Consider the following 26089-nt stretch of genomic DNA (forward strand, 5'->3'; position numbering starts at 1 on the left):
TCCCTCTCTGGAACTCTTTTCCCAGGAACAGGCAATCCCTGGCCTCCTTTTCCCTACACTTCTAAAATTCCTTTACCATCATTTAGTGAATCTTGGAGGAAGCAAAGATAAATGTATCATGTCAGTATTTAATTTGAAGTCCTATATGCTAATATTTTTAATTCTCAATTTTGGAATGGATATCACAAGTAAGACTAAATTGTAGTTTTCTTCCCTGTTTCCAACACATTTCAATAGCAATGCTTCTAGATTTGTGAAAAGAATGTGGAAGTTTCCTTTCTTGTTCTAGAACAACTACTCATAGTAGACCTGAAAGAATTCAATCATGAAATTCCAAGTTTGGCAATGTAAAGTGGGTACCTAATCTTTTTACCATTTTCTCAACTTTGTCTATAGTTACTGATGCATACATATTATTTTCCAGAGTCAATCACAATAACTTATGTTTTCCTAGTAAACTGCTCATTCCTTTGGGTATTCTAACTTACTTGCAAAGTTGCATAAAAGGTTCCCTTACAATAAGTTAAATTCTCTCTCTGGCATTTCCCCTCCTTTCCGTTTTTGACTGGGTTTTCTCCTCTTTTCCCCTTGATTGATGATTAGCAGTTTATTTTACTGCCTTCTTTCCTTCTCACCCCCCACAAAAAAAAAAATCCCAAAATTTTGGATTTATTATTTCTATTGTTTTTCAAATTCATTATTTTCTGTCCTTAACTTTATTAATTCCTTACATTATTATTCATTCCTGAGATTTATTCCCTTTTCTAACTTATTAGTTTAATATTTAAACCAGTATAAATTCCCTGAGCACCAAAAAGCAGTAGGTTCTAGTCGAACACGGTGGCTCACACCTATAATCCCAGCACTTGGGGAGGTGGAGGTGAGAGGAATGCCTGAGTCCAAGAGTTTGAGACCAACCTGGGCAGCATGGCAAGACCTCGTCTCTACAGTAAATCAAAAAATTAGCTGGGCATGGTGGCACACACCTGTGGTTCCAGCTACCTGGAAGGCTGAGCTTGTGGAAGGATTGTTTGAGCCCAGCAGGTCAAGGCTGTGGTGGCCATGAGCGTGCCACTGCACTCCAGCATGGGCGACAGAGTGAGACTCCAACTCAAACAAAACAAAACAAAAGCTGTAGGTTCTGACATACAGTTTATTAGTGCTAATTTCTAGATATACTGCAATTTTGGTAAGCATTTTCTCTTTGATTCAAGAATTCTGTGTGTTTTGAGTTCTACATGTTTGTGTTTTCTTTTATTCTATTTTTATTGCTCTACAAGCAGAAATAGTAGCCTAGAAAGATTTGTTAGTCTGGCTTATTAATCATATTAACAGGACCACTGCTTAAAGTTTTGCACATTAATGCCCAGCGCAAAATAATTTACCTTATAGTCATGATAAATTGGAATCGTTATCACAATAATATCCTGGGCACACAGCTGTGATGAATCCTGAGAAAGGGGTTTTTTTTAATTGCATAAAGTTATAATATGGGTTAATCAAAGGGTTGTATATGAAGACCTGTATCTTTTTTTCCCTATTTACTGTGTCATGCATGGCCTGAGAGAAGCTAGAATATCTTCTCTGTCAAACCTGTGTTTCTATTAATTTAGCTCAGATTTTTACCTCTAATGGATTTTGGGGTTCTAGCTATCATTTGGTGTTCTACTATTGAAAATAAAATGAAAAACATAAAAATAAAATAAAAATAATTGCCTTTAAAAGGGCAATTGTTGGCTAAGTGGTGGATCACACTTAACATTCCAATTTGAGAGGAGCGCTTGGGGAAAGGAGCTCAAAACCAGTGTAGACAATAAAGTGAGACCCTGTCGCTACTAACATTTTTAAAAATTAGTAGAGTGTGGTAGTGGTCACCCATTGTCCTAACTACTTGGGAGGCTAAGGCAGGAGGACTGCTTGAGCTCAGGACTTCAAGGCTGCCATGAGCCACAAAAGTGCCACTGCACCTCAGCCTAGGTGACAGAAGGAGACATTGTCTCTTCAAGAAAAAAAAAAGCACTTGTTATGTGAAACAGAATAAGAACTTCTGAAGAACAAAGAGTATAATGTGTGAGAGTACACATGTGTAAGTAGATGTGAACTCACTGCAAATCAGTGAAGAAACGCGACAAGACAGCAAGTGATCACACACATGAAAAACCATAAACTGGGGTCCTACCTCATAACACACACAACTTTCAGATGGTTTAGAGATTATAAAACACTGGAAGGCACCAGTGTTTATGACACCAGGTAGGGAAGAATTTCTTAAAGAAGATACAAAAACTACAAACCTTGTAAGAAAAGACTGGTAAATTCAACAGCCTTAGCATTAGAAACCCCTGCTATTAATCAAAAGACAACATCGAGAGTAAAAAGATATACCATCAGGTGTAAGATATCTACCACATATATAACAGTATCCAGAATATAGAATGATCTCCTAAAATGATTTGGGGAAAAATCCACTAGAAACTAAAGACTTGAATAGGAACATCACAAACAAAGGCTAACAAAAACATTTTTAAAATGCATGACCTTACCCGTAATCAGGAAATTTTACATTAAAACCACGATAAGATATCATTTTTATATCCGCTAGGTTGATGGAAAGAATTTAAAAATCAAAATCTTTGGGAGGCCAAGGCAATGCTTGAGCCCAGGAGTTCAAGATCAGCCTGGGCAACACAATGAGACCTCATCAACAAAAAAATGAAAAAATAAGCTGAAGCATGGTGGCACACACTTGTAGTCCCAACGACTTGGGAGGCTGAGGAGGACTGCCTGAGCCCAGGAGGTTGAGGCTGCGATGAGCCACGATCATGCCACCACACTCAAGCCTGGGCAACAGAGTAAGACCCCTAACTCAAAAAACAAATAAATAAAAGAAAGTCAATTTGGATGGGGATGCAACATGACTCATACTGTCTCCGATATGCTACTGGTAGAAATATAAATTAGCACAACTGCTTTGGAAACAATTAGGTCTCCTCTAGTGAATGAGGATGTGCCTAACCTGTGATCTAAGAACTCCACCACTGAATATACATCCTTAAGAAACTCTTCCTGCCGGGCTCGGTGGCTCAGCCTGTAATCCTGAGCCTTTGGAAGGCTGAGGTGAGTGGATTGCCTGAACCAACGGGTTCGAGACCCGCCTGGGCAGCGAGATCTCATCTCTACAATAGATAAATAAAAAAAAATCAGCCGGGCGTGGTAGCGCATGCCTGTAGTTCCGGCTACTTGGAAGGCTGAGGTGGAAGGATCGCCGGAGCCCAGCAGATCGAGGCTACGGTGGCCAGGAGCAGCCACTGCACTCCAGTCTGGGCGACAGAGTGAGACTCCAACTCAAAAAAACAAAAAGAAGCTCTTCCCAAGTACAGGAGAGGTCAAGAGAGGAGTACTGCTTAAGCCCAAGAGTTGAAGACCAGCCTGGGCAGTGTAGCAAAACCTCATCTCTACAAAAAGTTTTTAAAAATTAGCAGCACACGGTGGTGATGTCTACAGTCCTAGCTACTCTGGAGGCTGACGCAGGAGAATCGCTTTAGCCCAAAAATTTGAGGCTATGGGGAGCCACGATCATACCAATGCACAGCAGCCTGGGTGACAGAGTGAGACTCTGACTCAACAACGACGACAACAACAACAAAAGAAAAGAAACCCTTCACAAGTGCACCAGGACACATGCTACTTTTGTTAATGGCCTGAAACGTGGGCCTGCTAAAAGAAAATGAAAGAGAAAGGTAGGAAGGAAAGAAAAAGATAAACAGACTTGATCAATGAGAAGGATTCCCCAAATGACTTAGACTTCATGCCATGAGGAAAGGAGGCCAGGCATTCAGCATCGAGGAATTCCCAGGAAAAGAATTCCAGAGAGAAGAGACATTTAGAAGGGCAGTGGTTATTTTTTATAGTTTACCTTTCAGGTAAGGAGAGAAATCAAGAACCAGTGGAAGCCTAGGAGCCATTCTCACCTCACTGTGCACTGGGATCACAACAACCAACCCTAGACCAACCAAGCCAAGCCACAACTTCTAGGGAGGAAAGTATTGTGAAGGAAATGTGCATTTTTTTCCCCCAAACTTCACAAATGAGTCTACTGCACAACAAGTATTGAAAACTACTTGTTGGAGGCTGAAGCAACAGTGCCCTAAATAACCCAGTGGTGGCAGCAGTAAAAGTAATTATACTGTAAACCACATGAAAAGCATGAACTGGTTGTCTCTCTGTCTTCAAATTATAAGGTTCCCTGATTTGTCCCATAACTGCTTCCATGGGATAGCAAAAAAAGGTCACTAACGCTAACTGTGGCTCCAAAGCAAGCACCAGCTTTAAAAGGAAGGCAGCTTTCTCCCCTTCTTGGGTAGGGGTCTGGTGTCCGAGGGGTGCCAGAGTGGAGCAGGATCAAGGGGCTCAATGAATAACCCTGTATCTTCCAATCTGAAATCAGAAGCAAAAGAAGGTGCTAAAATGTATAGAGAATTCACAGAAATAATTTCCAGAAATGCAACTGATGATTTCTGATTGGACTGGATTCTGAATTCTTCTCATTTTCTCAGTATCTGGCTATATGGGAGAACCAGATTCCCGAATCCCTATAAGCCAATGCTGACAACTGGATGAAAATTTTAAGGGTTAGGTCTCATGCCTGATGCGTGGGCCATATAGAAAGTTCGCCAGAATGCCTAATGCCACAACCACAGACATTCCAACTGCAAACCAGGATGAGAAGCTGCCAACTTCAAGCTGGGGTCAGTTTTTCCCCAAGACCATCAGAGCAAGACTCACTATCACAAGACTCTTAACCCTCTTAATTGTTCCTTATTCATGCCTAACTCTTTCATTTGGCAGAATAATACTGTAGCTAAAATTTCATAATCAGTAGTTTCTGTGAGTAACTTGCACTTCCTGCTGTAATTTAACCTGGCCATGGGATACCAGATTACCTACTAACTAAACAGAGGAATCTTGCAGCCAACGACACTTCTAATTGTGTACTGATAAATACACCAGGTACTGCAGAGCAGACGACTTGTCCAAATGGGTAGAGACTCCTCATCTGGCCATTCAATTTTAGTTGGTTAGGTTCAGGGGGACCTTGGATAAGAAGCACATGCCAAACTCTTGGTATCATCCTCCGACAGTTATAATGGTAGTCTTGGCCAGGTGTGGTGGCTCATGCCTGTAATCCCAACACTTTGGGAGGCAGAGGCAAGAGGACTGCCTAAACACAGAAGTTCAAGACCATCCTGGGCAACTTGACAAGAACTCATCCCTACAATAAATCAAAAAATTAGCCAGGCATGGTAGGGCACGCCTGTAGCTCCAACTGCTTGGAGGGTCCAGGCTGAAGGATTGCCTGAGCGCAGCAGGTCAAGGCTGCATTAGCCATGAGCGTGCCACTGCACTCCAGCCTGGGGAACAGAGTGAGACTCCAACTCAAATAATAACAATAGTAGTCTCCATGGTATGCTATGTCCTCTCAAAGTTTTAAATGTTTCCTTCCATACAGTCATCTGTCAAATGTCAAACTGGTCTGTCTCTGGCTGGAACAACAAAAGCTCAGAGGAACACACGATCACAAGAATACCCTAATATATACATGGCACACAAGACCAAAAACTCAAAAGGATGGAAACTGAGAGTACTGCTAATACCCTAGGTTTTAGTGACACTCTCACTTACCTCACCAAAAGGAAAGAAATGCTAAAAAGATCATAGGAGGCTATCGTTTTGAACTAAGCTCCTACATTAGGCCCCATTTGACCAGACTAAAAATTAAAATAGAGTCATACATGCATTAACATGATAATAAAGTTTCCTCTGCTACAATCCTTATACACAAAAAGAAGTAGTTTAAAGTAATCTGATGTTAACTGATTATTTTTCTATTGTTCAGTTTTCTTGTCCCACACCATACAAGAACAGTAATTTTGTTTACTTTTTTTTTTTTAACAAAATAGTGATGGAGGTCTTGCTATGTTGCCCAGGCTGGTCTTCAACTCTTAGCCTCAAGGGATCCTCCTGTCTCAGACTCCCAAAGTGCTGAGATGACAGGCCTGAGTCACCATGACCAGCCAAGAAAGGTTAACTTTGAAATGGCTAATACACTCTTTATTCTTTGCTTCTGCTCTCTTCAGTTCTTCTCTGTTTCTAAAACCAACCTCTTCTGCTCAGTTCATTGGAACACTTATTCCATTTTTGGGATGAAGTGTGGAAGGAAGTGTGAGAGGTATGGGGGGAGCGGGGAAGGAAATGGGAGGGAGGGAGGGAGGACGGACACTGAGGTAAGTATAAGCAGGATTTCCCCACAAAGACTCTGATGAATCTACAGTCAGTAATTCTTCAACAAACATCTAGCAACTTACTGGGTTGCTGTATATATTTGTGTTTACTACCTTACTCAAAGTCAGATTAGGTAATCAGCTAAGACTTCTTGGTCCTAATTCATGATCTCCATACCCCACCCACCCCCAATTACTATAGGCCGTAATCTAGAAATCAGATGAAGTATGTAAAAAGGGTTTGGAAAACTAAAAATAACTAGAAGGATTTTATTGTGATGATTATTAATTATTCACTGAAGCACCAGTGAAATACCGATGACTAGGCCCTACCTAAGCAATTCAATCTCTATTGTGATCCAAACATTAGGAATTTCAAAATATGCCCAGGTAATTCTAACAAAAACTATGGCAGAAACCTCATATAAGTTAAATGATACAAATAACAACAGTGCTCTATAAACATGCTTTCACACTATCATTAGTTTTACTTTTACATGTCCCTTTTATACTAATTAATCATCACTAATTGGATATGGTATGTCAAGAGTTTAATGAAACCAAATTGCTGACTTTAGAGACTTCAGTACTAGCTATAAAAACAAATCTACACAACTATGTGAAAAGATTTTTGTACTGTATTATTTTTAAAAATTCTATTCTAGTCAATATGTAGAGGATTCAATTTTAAAAGTACAGGGTTTTTTTGTTTGTTTGTTTTTTTGAGTAAGAGTCTCACTCTGTCGCCCAGGGTGGAGTACAGTGGCACACTCACAGCTACCGCAGCCTCGGCCCGCTGGGCTCAGGTGATCCTTCTGGTACAGTCTTCCAAGTAGCTGGAACCACAGGCACGCACCAACATGCCTGGCTAATTTTTTTATTTACTGTGGATATGAGGTCTTGCCAAGTTTCCCAGGCTGGTCGTGAGTCCCTGGGCTCAGGCAATCCTCTTGCCTCAGCCTCCAAACTGCTAGGATTACAAGCATGAGCCACCATGCCTGGCTAAAAAAGTAGTCTTGTACAACTACATCAATTAAAAATACAAAAGAAAGCAATAGCCTTTTTTGTGCAATTAAGAACTTTTTTTTTTTTTTTTTTGAGTCGGAGTCTCACTCTGTCGCCCAGACTGGAGTGCAGTAGCTGCTTGACCTGCTGGGCTCCAGTGATCCTTCCGCCTCAGCCTTCCAAGTAGCTGGAACTACAGGCGCGCACTACCACACCCGGCTAATTTTTTTTTTTTTTGTAGAGATGAGGTCTCACCAAGTTGCCCAGGCGGGTCTCAAACCCGCGAGCTCAGGCAATTCACTCACCTCAGCCTCCCAAGGCGCAGGATTACAGGCTGAGCCACTGAGCCCGGCTCAATTAAGAACATTTAAAAAATAATCTTCAACTGATACCCAACAATTTTTATAAAATATTTACATTTAAGCTGCATTTATCTGAGGAAGAGAAAGCTTTACAGCACTAAACATAATAACAGTTGAGGTATTTAAGGTAATAATTAAATGGCAATTAGCACTGAAAATCATTTTTAAAATACTAAATACTGAACCAATCTTACCTTTTGTAGACTTGTTGGATTCAGTTGAGTTTTGTCAATTATTTTTATTGCAACCTAGAAAAAACAATATTTACGGCTTTTAAGAAGTTGGTAATTATGGACTAACTGGCAATAGTCTTATAAATGCCCAAACATATGGCACTGCTAAAAAGCAAGCCAACAAACCTCAACACCTAAAATTTAGCTAATTATAATAAGTAACTGTAACTTTAAAAAAATCAAATAATTGAAAATTAGGGGGCCAGGCACATTAAGTATCTCATGCTTGTAATCATAGCATTGCAGGAGGTCGAGGTGGGAGAATCACTTAAACCCAGGAATTCAAAATCAGCCCGGGCAACATAGTAAGACTTCACCTTTCTAACTTAAAAAAAAAAAAAAAACTAGTTGGATGTGGTAGTGCCTATATGTAGTCCCCATTTCTTGAGAAGCTAAAGTAGAAGGATGGCTTGAACCCAGGAGGTTGAGATTGTGGTGAGCCTGGATTGTGCCACTGCACTCCAGCCTGGGTGACAAAACGAAACCCTGTCTCAAAAGAGGGGGGTTGGAGCTGGAGCTTCATGCAAACAAAAGTATTGTCATAACATTTTATATTTGTTACCTACAAACAAGGGGGAAATAATCTCCTCCAAAAAAAAAAAAGAGAGAGAGAGAGACATTATACAATGAAAACACTTCTTAAAACATATGCAGTAGAGCAAATCTTTTCTTCATTATTTACTGAAGTTTTAATTTTAGCTGACTCTGGGATAAGTAAGTATGCAAATAGGTGGATGCTGAACACTTTGAAAACATTTAATTTATAAAGAAAAGCCCTAGCCAGGCTCAGTGGCTCAGCCCGTAATCCTCCGCTTTGGGAGGCTGAGGTGAATGGACTGCCTGAGCCCACAGGTTCGAAACCCACCTGGGCAACTTGGCGAGACCTCATCTCTACAATAAATCAAAAACTTAGCCGGGCGTGGTAGCACGTGCCTGTAGTTCCAGCTACTTGGAAGGCTGAGGTGGAAGGATTGCTGGAGCCCAGCAGGTCAAGGCTGCGGTGACCAGGAGCGTGCCACTGCACTCCAGTCTGGGAGACAGAGTGAGACTCCAACTCAAAAAAGAAAAAGCCCTTTAAGCAGTTTAAGGAGGAAAGGGAACCAGTTCCAGACTAATCTGTGGGCTAACCAAGTGAAAAATGTACAGAGGCAACAAAGAGGGCCACCCAGCAGCTTCTGTTTAAAAAGGGGTGGGTATACCCCAGCTAGTACTTTAAAAAGCCACTAGGACACAGGAAGAAAGAGCTATATCATCTATTTATATGCATTTCTTATCTTTAAAAAAAAAATCTGGCAACACATGGTAGCTCACACCTGTAATCCCAGCACTCTGGGAGGCAAGAAGATTGCTTGAGCCCAGGAGTTCAAGACCAGTCTGGGCAATATAGTATCTCTACAAAAAAATCAAAAAAGTATCCAGGCATGATGGCTTGCCTATAGACTCAGCTAATTAAGAGGCTAAAGCAGGAGGATGACCTGAACCCCAGGCGGTCGAGGCAGCTGTAAGCCAAGATAGTGCCATTGCATTCTAGCCTGGGCGACAGATTGTGACCTCGACTCAAGATAATAACAATATTAATAATAATAATATTAATAACAAAACATCAGCTCTCCTCACCTAGTCAAACAATTTCTACAGATCACTAGTCTCCAGAATGAAGGAAGGGTGGGAGTGATAACAGAAAGAAAGTGGAAAGAGGCCTTGCCATAACTGGGGAATAGAAATTGACTCAGCTTTACACCTAAGCTCCAGAACAGCAAGTGAGCCTGTCCCATAATATCTGAGAGGCCATGTTTTCTACTGAGCATCCGGCAGGACAGACCCAAATAAGACACACTTTGAAGACAGTACCTGCAGCCAAAGTTCAGGAAAGGGGCTTAAAGATTCTCTCATTTTTTGTTTTTGTTTTTAATTTTTGAGACAGGATCTTACTCTGTCGCCCAGGCAGAGTGCAATCTAACAATTACAGCTCACTGTAGCCTTCAACTTCTAGACTCAAGCAATCATCCCACCTCGGCTTCCCCAGTAGCTGGGACTACAGGCATGTACTACCACACACCCAGTCAATTGTTTTACTTTCATTTTTAGAGAAAATAAATATAATATATAATAAATCAGCTTTACTAATATACACTAAGTTGATCTGCACCTGTGCACCTGTCACTGACTAGGGTGCTATGTTGATTAGGCTGGTCTCAAACTCCTGGCCTCGAGCAGTCTTCCCACTTCAGTCTTCCAAACTGCTGGGATTACAGGCATGAGCCACAACACCCAGTTCATAAGTAATATATGCATACATTTATTTATTTATTTTTAAACAGAGTCATAGTCTGGCTATGTTGCTCAGGTTGATCTTATTAAACTCTTAGCCTCAAGCAATCTTCCCACTTTGGCCACCAAAAGTGCTGAGATTACAGGTATGAGTCACTATGCCTGGCCTGTATTTTTACAAAATTTTCATATGTGCTTCTGCATTCAATCTGTTGTGATATCATATATCCTGTAGCCTAAGGAAAACTCCACTCAACATTTGTGAGGAAGAGAACGAAAAAAGCAAACATTTTAATAATATTACAAAAATAGTTTTGACTCTGCCAAACCAAGGCCTTCAAAGGGTCTCAGAAAGCCTTCAGGGGTCTCTATGCCATACATTGAAAATAGCTGCACTATGAATATCAACATCACAGGTTTTAAAAAATTGCTTGACTTGGTCTAAAGTCTCCAACTGCCCAAGTTATGTATTCCCTACGAACCTATAAGCTCTGGAGGAGCTACAGAAAAGGAAATGCTGCAGCAAGGCATCCTGACCATGAAGTAGGAACACCACTCCCATCCCCCATTCCCCATCCCCCATCCACAGGAGGAAACAAATCGGAACTGGGGAAGGAGTGAAGAGTAAATGAACGTGTGAGCTTGAAGGAAGCATAGTAAGAGGCCAAGCTTGGTGGCTCATGCCTGTAATCCCAGCACTTTGGAAAGCCTAGGTGAGAGGACTGTCTGAATCCAGGGGTTTGAGACCATCCTGGGAAACCTGGTAAGACCTCATCTCTATAATAAATCAAAAAAAAATTAGCCAGGCATGGTGGCACATGCCTGTAGTTCCAGCTACTTGGAAGGCTGAGGCAGAAGGATCACCTGACCCCAGCATGTCCCGGCTGCAGTGACCAGGAGCGTGCCGTGCCACTGCACTCCAGTCTAGGCGATAGAGTGAGACTCTGATTCCAAAAAAGAAAAAGAAAGCAAAGTTAAAATTCTAATTCTGTCTTTGGAAAACATAAGTTTCAATGAAAGCTAAAGAAACAAAATAAAATACCGGCTACTGACATATGCAAACATTGGTTACCTTGTGTACAACGCAACTAGGGAAAAGACACCTTAATCATCTTTATAGCCCTAGCATACTACCTGGCACAAAAGGAGTATTCAATAAATGTTTGCTGAGTTGATCTGAGGCCTTGAACACTCACAATCAGCAAGACAACAAAGAAACAGGGCTTCTGGTATTTTAACAGGTAACAATGTCGCTATTAAAATTACATAAATCAAAGTTGAATGAATTAACTTTCTGCTAACTTTACCTTCATAAGTAATTTTATACAGCATACTTGGATATCCCAATTCTAGAGAAACCTCTTAGATATATTATTCTTTTCTGGCCTTCATTCTGCTTTCTTCCTCCTCCTTACTGCCAAATCCATCAAAATGCCTTTCCAGTTCTTCCCTCTGATATTCTGAGACCTGATTTCTAATCTCTTACCTGGACTCTTGATTTTATTTTAAAGATGCGGGGTACAATTCAGGATTAGGTATATAGGTGGTCATCATACAGGTAAAGTTTGGGCCTCCCTTTGGTCCCCACTTCGTATGGTTTGAGATCAGGTACCCTTATTGATGTTATGTGCCCCACCCCCACCCCCAGGAGGTCTCACTACTGCCAATCCCTTTCTTATGGCATTATGATTGATGTTCAGGGTCCACTTGTGAGTGAGAACATGTAGTACTCGGTTCTTTGTTTCTGTGATAGATCACTGAGTATTATAGATTCTAAATCCATCCAAGTTCCCGCAAAGTCCGTAATACCTGGACTCTTGATCACTACTTTCTTCTGGTTCTGCTCAATATCCCCCGCCTATTCTAAAGATTTGATTCTGATTCTGTTCTTACACATTTTTATCTTCCGGTACCTTTAATCGAGCAGCATATGAAACAACCACAGAAGTTTAAATATGTTCATTCAGCTTAATCAAACTGTAGAAAACAGTCATTTTATCAGAAGCAACAGTCTCCCCGGGGTGAAACATCATTTAACGTGACACATGTATGTGCAACAATGAAGGCTGAGGGGGAAGTTCCTAATCCCCTCTTCTTCCCAGCTTCCTGCTGAGATGACTCAACCAAAATAACCCTGGCCCAGAGCTGGAGCATGGAGAGCTCAAACAGAACTGAGAGACCCTGAGAGGTCACGAAAAGAGGTGGCAACTGTCGCTGCCATGCTACAGAAAGAAGGAGACTAGAAAGACTAGAGAGAAGACAACCCACTCACTTCCATGGTTGTGGATTTAGAAGAGTGGGCACAGCAAACACCGAGGTTAAGGAAAGAGTAGTGTCCCTGCCACTTGCTATGTAAAATTTTAGGAAATTCCACTTATCTTACTCATCCTAGTGCCAGAAACAAAGTGAAAATTATAAAATAGGGATAAGTAAAACTCATACTACCTGGGAAGGGCTTCCCCCAAAAAGTCTCAACTGAAAGGATCCAACAAACTCACAAAGAACACCCACTAAAGAAAAATCCTTATCTTCTATTTCCTGCCAATTCACTACTGGTCACAAGATCCTAGCATCTTGTTCCTGAAAGGTGTTAAAGCACTCACAAGAGCCGAGCAAAACAAGATCCCAAGTCCTGCAAGGGGATACAGTAGCCTGAAGAACAGCATATTAAGTCTGCTTGGGCTGCCATAACAAAATACCATAGACTGGGTGACTTAAACAACAGTAACTTCTCTCATTGCTCTGGAGGCTGCAAGTATGGTCGATTCTGGTAAGCACCTCCTTCCTGGCTTGCAGATTGCCACTTTCTCACCATGTCCTCTCATGGTGGAGAGAACTAGCTGATGTCTCTTTGTATAAGAATACTAATCATTACTGACCAGGGCTTATACTTACTGACATCACTTCACCTGGTATTCAACACCCTATCACCAAATATAGTCACACTGGGGGTTAGGACTTCAACACAGAGATTTGGGGGAGATACGATTCAATCCATAGCAAATGAAGACCAAGTCAAACAACAACCGCTGGCTACAAATGAAAATTTCAACATGGAAGAGTATCACAAGCATGAAGTGGCATAAAAGTAGGCACAAAATAATATACTATATGACTCCATTAGTACAATGTTAAAAAAAACAGACAAAACTAATCTATGGTATTAGAAGTCAGCATAGTAATTTCCTTGGGGAGGAGGGGTAGTGAAGTGATTAAAAGGGGTCAAAGGGAGCCTTCTGAGTGTGGGTCACAGGATATTTCTGGCCATGTGTCATGGTTATGGAAAAGTGTTAACTTTGTGATAATTAATCAAATTTATGATTTGGGCACTTTGTGTGTTGAATTTCTTTTTTGTTTTTTGATTTATTGTAGAGATGAGGTCTTGTCAAGTTGCCCAGGTGGGTCTCGAACCCGTGGGCTCAGGCAATCCACTCACCTCAGCCTCCCAAAGGCACGGGATTACAGGCTGAGCCACCGAGCCCAGCTTGTATGTTGAATTTCAATTAAAAAATGTTGTGGGCCGGGGGTTCAGTGGCTCACGCCTATAATCCCAGCACTTTGGGAGGCTGAGATGGGAGGACTGCTTGAGTCCAGGATTTCAAGACCAGCCTGGACAACGAGCAAGAGTTTGCTCTACAAAAAAATTTTAAAAATTAGCTGGATGTGGTGGCACATGCCTGTAGTCTCAGCTACTCAAGAGGCTTAAGTGGAAGGACTGCCTGTGCCTGGGAAGTAGAGGGTGTGGGGAGCCATGATCGTGCCACCGCACTGCAGGCTGCAGTGAGCTATGATGCACCACTGCACTCCAGCCTGCGTGACAGGGTAAGACCCTGTCTCAAAAAAATGCAAAAGGAGGTCGGGCTCAGTGGCTCAGCCTGTATTCCCAGCACTTTGGGAGGCTGAGGTGAGCAGACTGCCTGAGCCCGTGGGCTCAAGACCAGCCCAGGCAACTTGGCGAGACCTTGTCTCTACAATAAAAAAATAATTAGCTGGGCGTGTAGTACACGTCTGTAGTTCTGGCTCCAACTCAAAAAAAAAAAATTAAGAATCACCCTAGAGAGAAGGGACTCACCTAAATCAAACTTACACTACAATCATTCTATATAAAAACTTGGGCCAGAGGTGGCTCAAGACTTGAATTCCAGCACTTTGAGAGGCCAAGGCAGGAGGACTGCTTGAGCCCAGGAGTTTGAGTCCAGCCAAGGCAACAGAGTAAGACTTCATCTTTACAAAAGTATAAAAAAATTAGATGGGCGTGGTGTTGTGCACCTGGAATTCCAGCTACTTGGGAGACTAAGGTGGAAAAATTGCCTGAGCCCAGGAGGTAAAGGCTGCGGAGAGCTATGATTGTGCCACTGCACTCCAGTCTGGGCAGCAGAATGAGAACCCAACTCAAAAAAAAAAAAAAAAGAAAGACTTGATTTAAAATGGTTCTCAGAATGTATATATTATATACTTTAGTTTTAATTCATTATTCTAACATGTCCATTAAATAAAAATACTCTTCTTTCAATGAATGCACAGCTTTTCATGAGTGTCTTTTATGTTCATAACACCCTTGTGGCTTAAGTGCATGATATAGCACATCCCTACTTCTTTCTTTCTTTTAAGAAATTATTTCCACTACAAAATCCTACATCTCCATTCTCACCTCAAGGTTAGCAGTAAAACTGTCTCTTAGCTGGACATGGAGGTTCACGCCTGCAATCCCAGTACTTTGGGAGGCCGAGGCGAGAGAACTGCCTGAGCCCAGGGGTTCAAGACCAGCCTGGGCAACTTGGCGAGAACTCGTCTCCACAATAAATCAAAAAAACAGCAAGGCATGGTGGTGCATGCCTGTAGTTCCAGTTACTTGGAAGACTGAGGTGGAAGGATCACCTGAGTCCAACAGGTTGAGGCTGTGGTAGCCATGCACGTGCCACTGTACTCCAGCCTAGATGACAGAGTGAGATTCCAACTAAAAAAAAAAACTATCTCTTAACATAATACATAATATAACCCATTATTTTTTACTGACTCAGAATGAATTAACTCCCCAACTCATCAATATCACTTTTTGTAATCCTTTGGGTTCTCTTTAGTTTAGTTACCTCAATAGGCATGATACATCACATTCTCATCAAAGGGCAAGTAAATGTTCACAAAAATAAAAATAAAACTGTTAACCGGGCTCAGTGGCTCAGCCTGTAATCCCAACACTTTGGGAGGCCGAGGCAAGTGGACTGCCTGAGTTCGAGACCTGCCCAGGCAACTTGGCGAGACCTTGTCTCTACAATAAATCGAAAAAATAAGCCGGGCCTGTTAGCAAGCACCTGTAGTTCCGCTACTTGAAAGGCTGAGGTGGAAGGATCGCCGGAGCCCAGCAGGTTGACTGCACCCCAGCCTGGGTGACGGAGTGAGACTCCAATTCAAGTAAATAAATAAATAAACAAATAAATGAAGCTTTAATAATAAATAAATAAATGAAGCTTTTAGTGGGCCAAGAACAGTATTAAGCGATATAAAAAACACCAACAGACTAGAGGTTTGAGGTTTCTTTTTATTTATTAAGAATATAATACTGTTCAATGATAAACTTGTAATAAAACCAATTTTCTAGGAACAATTCACTTCATCTGTTACCATATGATCCAGCAATGTCACTTCTGGGTAATTATATCAGAGAAATTAAAAAGTTAATGTTCACATGAAAACTTGTACAGGAACGCTATAGCAGCTCTATTCATAATTGCCAAACACCAGAAACAACTCGAATGTCCTTCAGTAGGGGTGTGGCTACCAACTGTGGTTGGTAAAATAGAATAAAATAGAATACTTCTCAGCAACGAAAAGGACAAACTATCAATATATGCAACAGCCTGAATCAATCTCAGAGGCATTATGCTGAGTGAGAGGTCCATTTCAAAGGGTCACAAACTGTATGATCATATTTTACTTGAAATTTTCAAAACAACAAAACAATGGGGATAGAAAACAGGTAGTTTCCAAGACGTTATGGAGGGGGAAAGGCACCCATAAAGGGACAGCATAAGGGAGTTTTCATGGAGTATTGGGACTGTTCTATATCCTGATTATGGTGATGATAACATGAGTCACAGAACTGAGCATCAAAATAAAAAATGCTGTGCAATTTTTTTTACAGCATAAACTTAATTTTCTATGGGGGTGAATTAAAAGGTACCCAAATGCAAGATGTTATACTAACTACTGGTATTGTCTTCCCATATGTTCACAATAGCAAAGGGGGGAAATTTCATTTATAATAGATATTAATTATAAAATATGTTGGAACAAATGTAACAAGAATTATAGGAAACCTAGATGAAGAAAACACAAACCCTGAAAACACATTTGAGACACACTTCATATTTCTGGATAGAAAGACTTGGTATTATTAAAATATCAGATCTGTCCCCCTAATTAATTTATAAATTCACCTAATTCCATCAAAATTAATCTAATAAAAATTTCATGTTCTGTTTTTAGAAAATGGCACTTGACTCCAAAATTCAAACAGAAAAGTAAAGGAAAAAAAAAAACTATGAAAACTAAAAAAAAAAAAAAAAAAAAAATCAACAGCGTTGACCTACTCCAAAGCACTCAAAACACAACCATAAAAAGCTAAAGTAACAAAAGCACCATGGTATGGATCTAAGATTAAAAAAACAGATCAGCAATACAAAAGGACATATATGGGAATTTAGTATGTGGCAAACCAGGTATCTTCAATCAGTAGGGAAAGATAAGATGGTTCCAGGATAGATGACAATCCACATTTTTTTTAAAAAGCCAGATCTCTACACTTCATACTAACCCCCTAAATATATACCAAATGAATTAAACATTCAAAAGTGAGCCATGGGAGGAGTTTTAGAATTAAATACAAAATTATTCTTTAAATCATAGGACAAAGCAAGACTTTCTCACTAAGACATGAAACCCAAATATAATAAAGAAAACCATGAAAGCATTTTACTACATAAAAAGTTGAAAACAACTGGATGTGGTGTGATGGCTCACACCTATAGTCCCAGCACACTGGAGGGTGGAGATAAGAGGGTTGCATGAGCCCAGGGGTTCGTAACCAGCCTGGGCAACTTGGCAAGACCTGTCTCTACAATAAATAAATAAACTAGCTGGGCATGGTGGCCCAAACCCGTAGTTTCAGCTATTTGGAAAGTTGAGGCAGAAGGATCTCCTGAGCCCAGGAGGTCAAGGCTGTGGTAGCCAAGAGTATGCCACTGTATATCAGCCTGGGTGACAGAGGGAGACTCTGACTAAAAAAAAAAGAAAGAAAACTTCTCTAAAACAAAAGACATCATAAACAATTAAATGAAGTAACAATCTAGGGGAAAATATTCATAATCTAACAACATACAGATCAGACAGATGACAAAAGTATTAAATCACTAAGATTAAAAAAGAAATAGGGTAAGAGATATAAACATAAAGTTGTTTTTTTTGATTTTGTTTTTTTTAAAAAGAACATATGAATGACCAAACATATCCAAGGAAAAGCAACTTTTTTTTTAGTACCATTTTTTGTCAGTCAGTGCTATGGTCTGAATGTCTGGTCCCTTCTTAAACACATGTTAAAATGTAACTGCCACTGCAACAGTATTATGAGGTGGAACCTTTAAGGAGTGCTTAGGGCAGAGTGCAGTGGCTCATACCTGTAATCCCAGTACTTTGGGAGGATCACTTGAGCCCAGGAGTTTGAGACTAGTCTGGACAACATAATGAGACCTCATGTCTACAAAAAATAGGCATGGTGGCACACACAAGTAGTCCCAGCTCCTGAGGAGGCCAAGGCAGAAGGATCGTCTGAGCACAGGAGATCGAGATTACAGTGAGTCATGATCATGCCACTGCACTCCAGCTTGATCAACAGGGTCAGACCCCCAACTCCTCCCATGGCTCACATTTGAATGTTTAATTCATTGGTATGTATTTAGGGGATTCATATAAGGTGTACAGATCTGATTTTTCTTTCATGTGGATTGCTCCTTGTGTTGGAAACATCGGTTCTTTCCTCACTGATTGAAGAAAGGAGCTTAGACCATAAGGACTCTGCCTTCTTTTTTCCTCCCCCTCCTCCTCCCCCTCTCCCATCCCTCCCTCCCTCCCTCCGCCCTTCTACCATGTATTGATGCAGCAAGAATGCCTTTGTTAGATATAGCCCGCCCCTCAATCTTGGACTTCCCAGTCTCAAGAACTGTGAGAAATAAATTCTTCTTTCCTTTTTTAGTTGAACAGGCTGGAGTGCAGCGGCACAATCCAGGTTTACCGCAGCACACCCGGCTAAATAATTTTTTTTTTTTTTTTAAATAGACAAAGTCTTGCCGGGAGTAGTGGCTCTCGCCTGTTATCACAGCACTTTGAGAAGCAGAAGGGAGAGGACTGGCTGCCTGAGCCCAGGGGTTTGAGACCAGTCTGGGAAACTTGGCAAGACCTCGTCTCTACAATTAAAAAAAAAAAAAAAATTAGTTGGATGTGGTGGCATATACTTGTAGCTCCAGCTTCTTGGAAGGCTGAGGCAAAAGGATTGCCTGAGCCCACAGGTCAAGGATCCGGTGGTCATAAGCATGTCACCACATTTGAGCCTGAGTGACAGTGAGACTCTGACCAAAAAAAAAAAAAGACAAGGTCTTGCTATGTCACTCAGGCTGGTCTCGAACTCCTGAGCTCAAGCAATGCTCCCACCTCAGCCTCCCAAGGTGTTGGGATTACAGGCATAAGCCACTGTGCCTGGCCGAATTTATCTCTTTATAAACTACCCAGTCAATGGTGTTCTGTTACAATTGTAAAAACAGACTAAGATGATCAAGAGTACATAAAGTTATGCTAAGAAATGTTCACTGTAGATCTGTTTGTATCAACAACAAAAACTTAAAAACAACCTCAATGTCCACTAATAGAAAACAAACTAGGGTACTACCATACACTGGAAGACTATGCTGCCATTAAACCGAGTATGTATTTTAATAAACAAAAAGTTAATATAAATACATTTAATATATTTTAAAAACTGGGGAAATAAATACCAAACTGCTGAAAGTGATTTTCTTTGAAAATTTCAAGGAATCTCTACTTTCTACATAATGAATTCCTAAAATGTTTACATTTTATATGATGGGCCATAATAATAGGGGGAAAGAAACAAAAAGTTTTTTAAAACTGAGAAAACCTTTAAATTGAGTTCGTCATATCAAACATTTCTGGAGAACCTACTAGAAGGAATTACAGTAGGCCAGCCTCCAGACAATGTAAGTCAAGTAAAAGGGAAGAGGGTCTGTCTGTCCTACTGGTCTCCTAGCCCACTATCTCTGCCCACAAAAGAAAACTGGAGGGTAGCCTCCGGGAATCGGTGGGAACTAAACTCAGAGGTTTGGTTCCTTCGGCAAGAAAGCTTTGATCAAGGACAGCAGGGAAAGCTCCGCCCACTCAAGCTGTTTACGGATTCCAAAAGCAGTCCCAGGCAGCTAAACAACAAGGAGTCTTAACCAAAGATCCAAAGGGATTTGGTCACTAAACCTGGGATGAGCTGTGAAAAGGCAAACTTCGGGTTCCCAGTCTTCTGAGCATCCCAGGTACCACAGCCCAGTGCTTTCCAACCCTTCCAAATCCCAGCACACACAGGAAATCAGATTACTTGTAGGGCACACTCCCACAGAGGCTGCCTGCTGGCGGAATGACTGGCCCAGAGCTCCTGCTCTAGCAGCCCCAGGCCTGGCGGGCTGTGGGCATCGATGCATGGCACATCTGCCACACAGTCTCAGCACATCTATCAGGAGGGTCTGGCACTGGAGAGCACTTCTTTTAAAAGCATCCTTCAAAGCTCTTTTTACATCCATTCAAGGAATAGTATTAAGTGCCTAACAGGGGCCAAGCATTGTGTTAAGCACTACCTCTACCCCTACAGACTAGGGTAAGGCTACAGACTAGCAGTGGAGACAAACAAGCAATTCTGCATCAATGTAAATCGTGCCATATAAGGAAGTGTCAAGATTTTTATCGAATCCCGTGCCTGGAGAAGGACTACTGCTCTAAGTGACTCCTTCCCAGAAAAAGTGATTCCCACACAAAAGAGCAAAGAGTGTGTCAAGCAGAGGAAATCGCAGGTACAAAAACCTAAGAAATAATGTCAAAGAAGGAAAACAGGCTCTGCAACACACAAGCAGGGCATGAGGAGGGAGTTAACTGTATAGTTTTAATGGATAAACTAAAATCTTGATAAATAAGGAATAAGGTTGAGCAGAAAGCCAGTATGACAAAGGAAAGTATCTGCTTTCCATTAAACAAAAACTACAAGAAAAGTATTTAGAAGAGATGAGGAAAACTCTTGAAGATAAATAGTACTCTCTTTAGTATAAACAATGCTATGGGTTTGTAGATACCATAGTTTATACACATAAATGCATACCTGAAGTTCAAGACAATTTTTACTGGGGTGACAGACATTTGCTATCAAAAAAGAACAAAACCCCACCCATTTTTAAAGGCAAGATTATTCACTTAATATAATATTTATAACATTTCAATTAATAGGAAAACAAAGTAACTCCCAATTAATGCATGCTTCATGTTCTTTTTTTAAAAAGCTTAACTACCTTAAAAATAAGCCCAAATATACACATTCTCTTCCTCTTTCTCTCACATGGAATAAACAGAGCAAGAGTCATAACAAAAATAAGCATTATTGGTATTTACCTCTCTGCCTGTAAGGATATGTCTTGCCAATTTCACTTTTGCAAAATTCCCCTTGCCGATTGTTTTTAGCAGTCTGTAGTTTCCGATGTGTGGTTGTTCATCTGCACAGGCTACAGAGTTTCTACACCGAGCTCCAGAGCGGCTGGAGCGAGAGGTAACTTCTTGACGCCCATCTCCATGTGATGTATGCTACAATATAGCATAACAAAGATAAGGAAATGAGAAAGAGCACACAGTACTTGCCAAGTTTTAAAAGTTCTAGTTGAAGAAACAAAACATCACTATTTTAATTTTAATTCTAAGGTATATCAACAAGCACTTCAAAGAAATGCAACCGCATGATACAAATTTATGAGGAAAACAAGAGAATGTCCACAAAAGAAATAACAAGTGTTGGGAATTCAACTGAGCGTTCAGAATGAAATTAGATATTTTCACTATGTGGTTTTCCCATAAGACATGAATAAAAGGACTGCCATATAGAGCATCACCTTTTCCAAATGCTAAAAGTGCACTAACACATCTGATCCTCACCACAGTCTGGGAAGCAGCAGGACAACGAATGTCACCAATTCACCAGATGAGGATACAGCCACATGTTCCAATCTGGATTTCCAATTGTTTTCTACTCTCTGCTAATCATTCAAAACAATGTGTTTAAAGAAACAGCCAGACCATGTGGGCTGGGGTAAATATTTGCTTAACTGATGAAGATAGTATCAGCATATTCAATAAAATTAAAACACATCATGTGTCTCTCTAACCCAATGGAATGTTGAGGTCTGAGAGTTACACTTTTATGTACACTTTCACGAGACAAGCATCCTGCTGCGATTGCTCCCTCAGCTCCCACACCGACTCAAAGGATTATATGCCAACTCCTTATCCCGTCATGGGCCACTCACTCCACATGCAGTCACAGCCACTTTCAACCATCTTTATATGTTTTCCTTTTCCAACTGTTTTTCCAGGAAAAGTTCCCTTCTTTCTTACTCTCTATATCTGTAGATCAAACAAGCCTGACCAAGCTCGTAAACATAAGAAAAGCCTTTGCAAACACTCCTGTACAAGAAAATGAAAATCAAGTATTTTGTTTTGAGGTGGTTTTTTTTTTTGGTTTTTATTTTTTTTATTTTTTATTTTTGAGTTGGAGTCTCACTCGGTCGCCCAGACTGGAGTGCAGTGGCCGCTCCCGGCCACCGCAGCCTCGCCTGCTGGGCTCCGGCGATCCTTCCGCCTCAGCTTTCCGAGTAGCCGGAATTACAGGCATGCGCTACCACGCCTGTCTGATTTTTTGATTTATTGTAGAGATGAGGGCTCGCTGCCCAGGCGGGTCTCGAACCTCAAGTGTTTTAAAGTGAAACCAGGTTTAAAAACTTGTGCTCTCTACCTCTGAATTTCTCAAAAGATGTCCCTTTCAGAATCTCCACATCAATCTCCATCTACTTCATATTCTCTAACTAATTTAACACGAGAATTCTGGTTATTGGTGTGAAAGTATTTTTTTTCTGAGTATTAAATATATTCATAAGTTCCTTGGTTTTCTCATGACCCTTAACTTTCAACAAATTTAACATTCCTTTAAATGAAAATCAGGCCAGGCTCGATGGCTCAGCCTGTAATCCCAACACTTTGAGAGGCCGAAACAAGTGGATTGCCTGAGACCCTGGGTTCGAGACCAGCCCAGGCAACTTGGCATACCTCGTCTCTACAATCAATCAAAAATTAGCTGGGCATGGTAGCATATGCCTGTAGTTCCAGCTACTTGGAAGGCTGAGGCGGAAGGATCGCCGGAGCCCAGCAGGTCGACGCCAGGGAAGCCATTGAGTGTGCCACTGCATTCCAGTCTGGGCGACAGAGTGAGACGCCAACTCAAAATAAAAAAACAAGCCAGGCTCAGTGGCTCAGCCTGTAATCCCACGCCTTTGGGAGGCTGAGGTGAGTGGATTGCCTGAGCTCACGGGTTCGAGACCCGCCTGGGCAGCAAGACCTCATCTCTACAATCAATCAAAAAATCAGCTGGGCGTGGTAGCACATGCCTGTAATTCCGGCTACTTGAAAGGCTGAGGCGGAAGGATCGCCGGAGCCCAGCAGGTCGACGTCAGGGAGGCCATGAGTGTGCCACTGCACTCCAGTCTGGGCGACAGAGTGAGACTCCAACTCAAAAAAAAAAAAAACAAATGAATGAAAATCAATCAACTAGAAAGGCAAAAAATTTTTAAAGCTGGTAAGTCTCATAAAATACCAACTGTTGTAAACTTTATAAGTAATTAAATAAAACAAGTTGTTGGTACTACCAATCCTTTGAATCAATCATTTAGCATACTGACTTTGAATGAACTGATTTTTTAGCAAACTGGTTTTCAACATATTGATCTAGATGAAGGCTTTTAGGGAAGTGGTTCTCAACTAGGGACAGGGTGATTCTGTCACCCTATACTTGGCAATGTCTAGAGATATTTTTGGCAGTCACAACTGGAGGAATTCTACTGGCACCTAGTGGATAGAGACCAGGGAAGCTGTAAACATCCTACAATGCACAGGACAGTCAGCTACAACAATGAATTATCTGGTGCAAAACATCAAGACTGCCATGGTTGGGATAACCTGTTGTAGGAGAATGAAACTCATTATTTTCCCTGATCTTTCTATGGTCTTCTGTTGATGACACCATTATCTATCTGACCACCCAAATGAGAAACAGAGTTATCCCTAAACACCTGCCTCTCCCTCACCCCCACTTCTAGATCAAACTTGTGATTTTATCTCCTATCTCAAATCAGCCATCTCTCCATTTCTACAACCACTGCGCTCATTTTCTGTTAATAGCCCATTCCTCAGTCCTCTGTCTCTATTATGGCCTCTTCAGTCTATTTTCCACACTGTGGTCACACGACAAGGCTCTCCTTAACCTGCATGACTAGCCAGTTCCATCTCTCGCAACTCTGCCATTTTATGTGCCAGTGACATTGAAAAAAAATGGCTTTAGTTCCTTGCATTGTGATTGGTAGCAATTAGCCAGGCACCAGGCTAATATTTTGATTTACTGTAGAGACAAAGTCTCGCCCAGACTGGTCTCAAACCCCTGGGCTCCAGCAATTATCTTGCCTCCACCTCCCAAAGTGCTATAATTACAGGCGTGAGCCACCACACCCAGCAACCCCATGCTTTATGAAGTCAGTACCTTTACAACTTCATATCTTTATGCTTTTGACTAGGCTAGTCCCTTCAGCCTTGCTTACTCTCCCACACTCTAACCCTCACTTAGTTTATTGCTATACTAGTGCACTTGACTATGAGCTCCTTGTGGGCAAAGATGTCTCATCTCTGTATTCACAATACACAGAACCTGGTATGAAACTGCTAGTTAAACAAATAGCCAAGTAGATTTCTCTGGCGAGATTATTAAGTTTGTACAGATAAGCAGTTAAGACATAACCAAGCTAGAAATGGTAGGTCAAAACCTTTCAATATTACAACAAAGACTTCAGTTTATCCAGTTTTTTAGAATATACCACAAAAACTATTTTAAAGAACATTTGCAGAATCCCCATCATGTGGAGTGGACTGGGCCAAGCACTTGATAGGTGCTGCTTTCCTTACCCACAACCCTGAGGGGTAGAAGATGCTATTCTCTTTTGAGAGAAAGAAAAAAGATGAGGCACAGAAAAGTGAATTAACCTGCCCACAGTTAAGTTACTTAAAAAAATTTTTTTTGAGTTGGAGTCTCACTCTGTCACCCAGCCTTGACCTGCTGGGGCTCCAGCAATCCTTCCCCCTCAGCCTTCCAAGTAGCTGGAATTACAGGTGCGTGCTACCACACTCAGCTAATTTTTTGATTTATTGTAGAGATGAGGTCTCACCAAGCTGCCCAGGCAGGTCTCGAACCCGCGGGCTCAGGCAATCCACTCACCTCAGCCTCCTAAGGCACGGGATTACAGGCTAAACCACCGAGCCTGGCAAGTTACTTAAATTTGAAGACCAGTTTCAAATTCAAGTCTGTAACTCCAAATTCTAGTTTCTCCTCTTATGTGCTGTTGCTCCTTCCTTTCTGCTCCACATCTTGTCCATTCTACCTCATAAGTGTCTTCAGAATCTTTATCTTAACCAGAGTCTCAGGCTCCCATTTTAATCCCTCACTTTCAAGCTCACATTCTTTCCATCACACTTCCCTTTAAGTAGTCTAAGGTTTTAAAAAGGGAGAAAATAAGCTCGCTAGATGAATTACTAAATGACATGACTAGCATTTATGTATCACTTACTATATGCAAGGCTTTCCTCTAAATGTTTTGCCCATTTGTCTCATTTGAATCACTTAGTAATTCAACCAGTATTTATCAGTCACCTATACTGACTGACAAATGATAAACAACTGGCATGTTCTAAATATTTGGACTCATATCAGTAAGCAACACACACATTCCTGGTCTCATACAGCTTTTAGTACACTGCTAATGTGACAAAACATAATATACATAAGAAATATGTAAACTAGCCGGGCTCAGTGGCTCAGCCTATAATCCTGCGCTTTGGGAAGCTAAAGTGAGTGGATTGCCTGAGCTCCGGGGTTCAAGAACCGCCTGGGCAACTTGGCAAGACCTCGTCTCTACAATAAATCAAAAAATTAGTTAGGCGTGGTAGTGCATGCCTATAGTTCCATCTACTTGGAAGGCTGAGGTGGAAGAATCGCCTGAGCCCAGCAGGTCGGGGCTGGGTGGCCGGGAGTGTGCCACTGCACTCCAGTCTGGGCGACAGAATGAGACTCCAATTCAAAAAAAAAGAAATATGTAAACTACACAGAATGTTAGAGTGTAATAAATGCAATGGAAAAAAGAAAAATTAGATCAGGGTTAGGAGACCAGGAGGGTCATGGATCGTCAGAGACAGTTACTGAGATGACATATGAGCAAAATGAGGTGAGAGCTTAGCTATATGTATATCTGGAAGAAAAGTGTTCTAGGCAGAGAGAATGGCCAGCGCCAAGACCCTGAGGTTGGAGTGTCCCTACTGTTTTCAGGATGGCAAGCAGACACCTGGGGCTACTAGTGCAGTAAGGAGAGAGAAGTAAGAAACGAGGACAAGCCGGGCTCGGTGGCTTAGCCTGTAATCCCGCACCTTTGGGAGGCCGAGATGAGTGGATAGCCTGAGCCCACGGGTTTGAGACCTGCCTGGGAAACTTGGCGAGACCTCATCTCTACAATAAATCAAAAAATAAGCCGGGCGTGGT

At 41.3% G+C, this 26089-nt stretch overlaps 1 protein-coding gene across 8 annotated transcripts in view; it reads right to left on the bottom strand.

Moving 5' to 3' along the window:
• The window catches only part of MARK3 (microtubule affinity regulating kinase 3), a 96011-nt gene that overhangs the window by 58470 nt on the left and 11452 nt on the right, over nt 1-26089 (bottom strand). For all 8 annotated transcript variants that reach the window (XM_021708040.1, XM_008049587.1, XM_008049624.1 and 5 more), the window contains exons 2-3: nt 20863-21051; nt 7843-7896 (exon numbers count right to left, since the gene is read on the bottom strand). In XM_021708040.1, the coding sequence (XP_021563715.1) occupies nt 7843-7896; nt 20863-21051 (243 nt within the window). The remainder of the gene's footprint in view (nt 1-7842; nt 7897-20862; nt 21052-26089) is intronic.

The sequence above is a fragment of the Carlito syrichta genome, unplaced genomic scaffold (assembly GCF_000164805.1).
Source record: "Carlito syrichta isolate Samal-C Ts95f unplaced genomic scaffold, Tarsius_syrichta-2.0.1 Scaffold55413, whole genome shotgun sequence".
NCBI classification, from domain to species: Eukaryota; Metazoa; Chordata; class Mammalia; order Primates; family Tarsiidae; genus Carlito; species Carlito syrichta.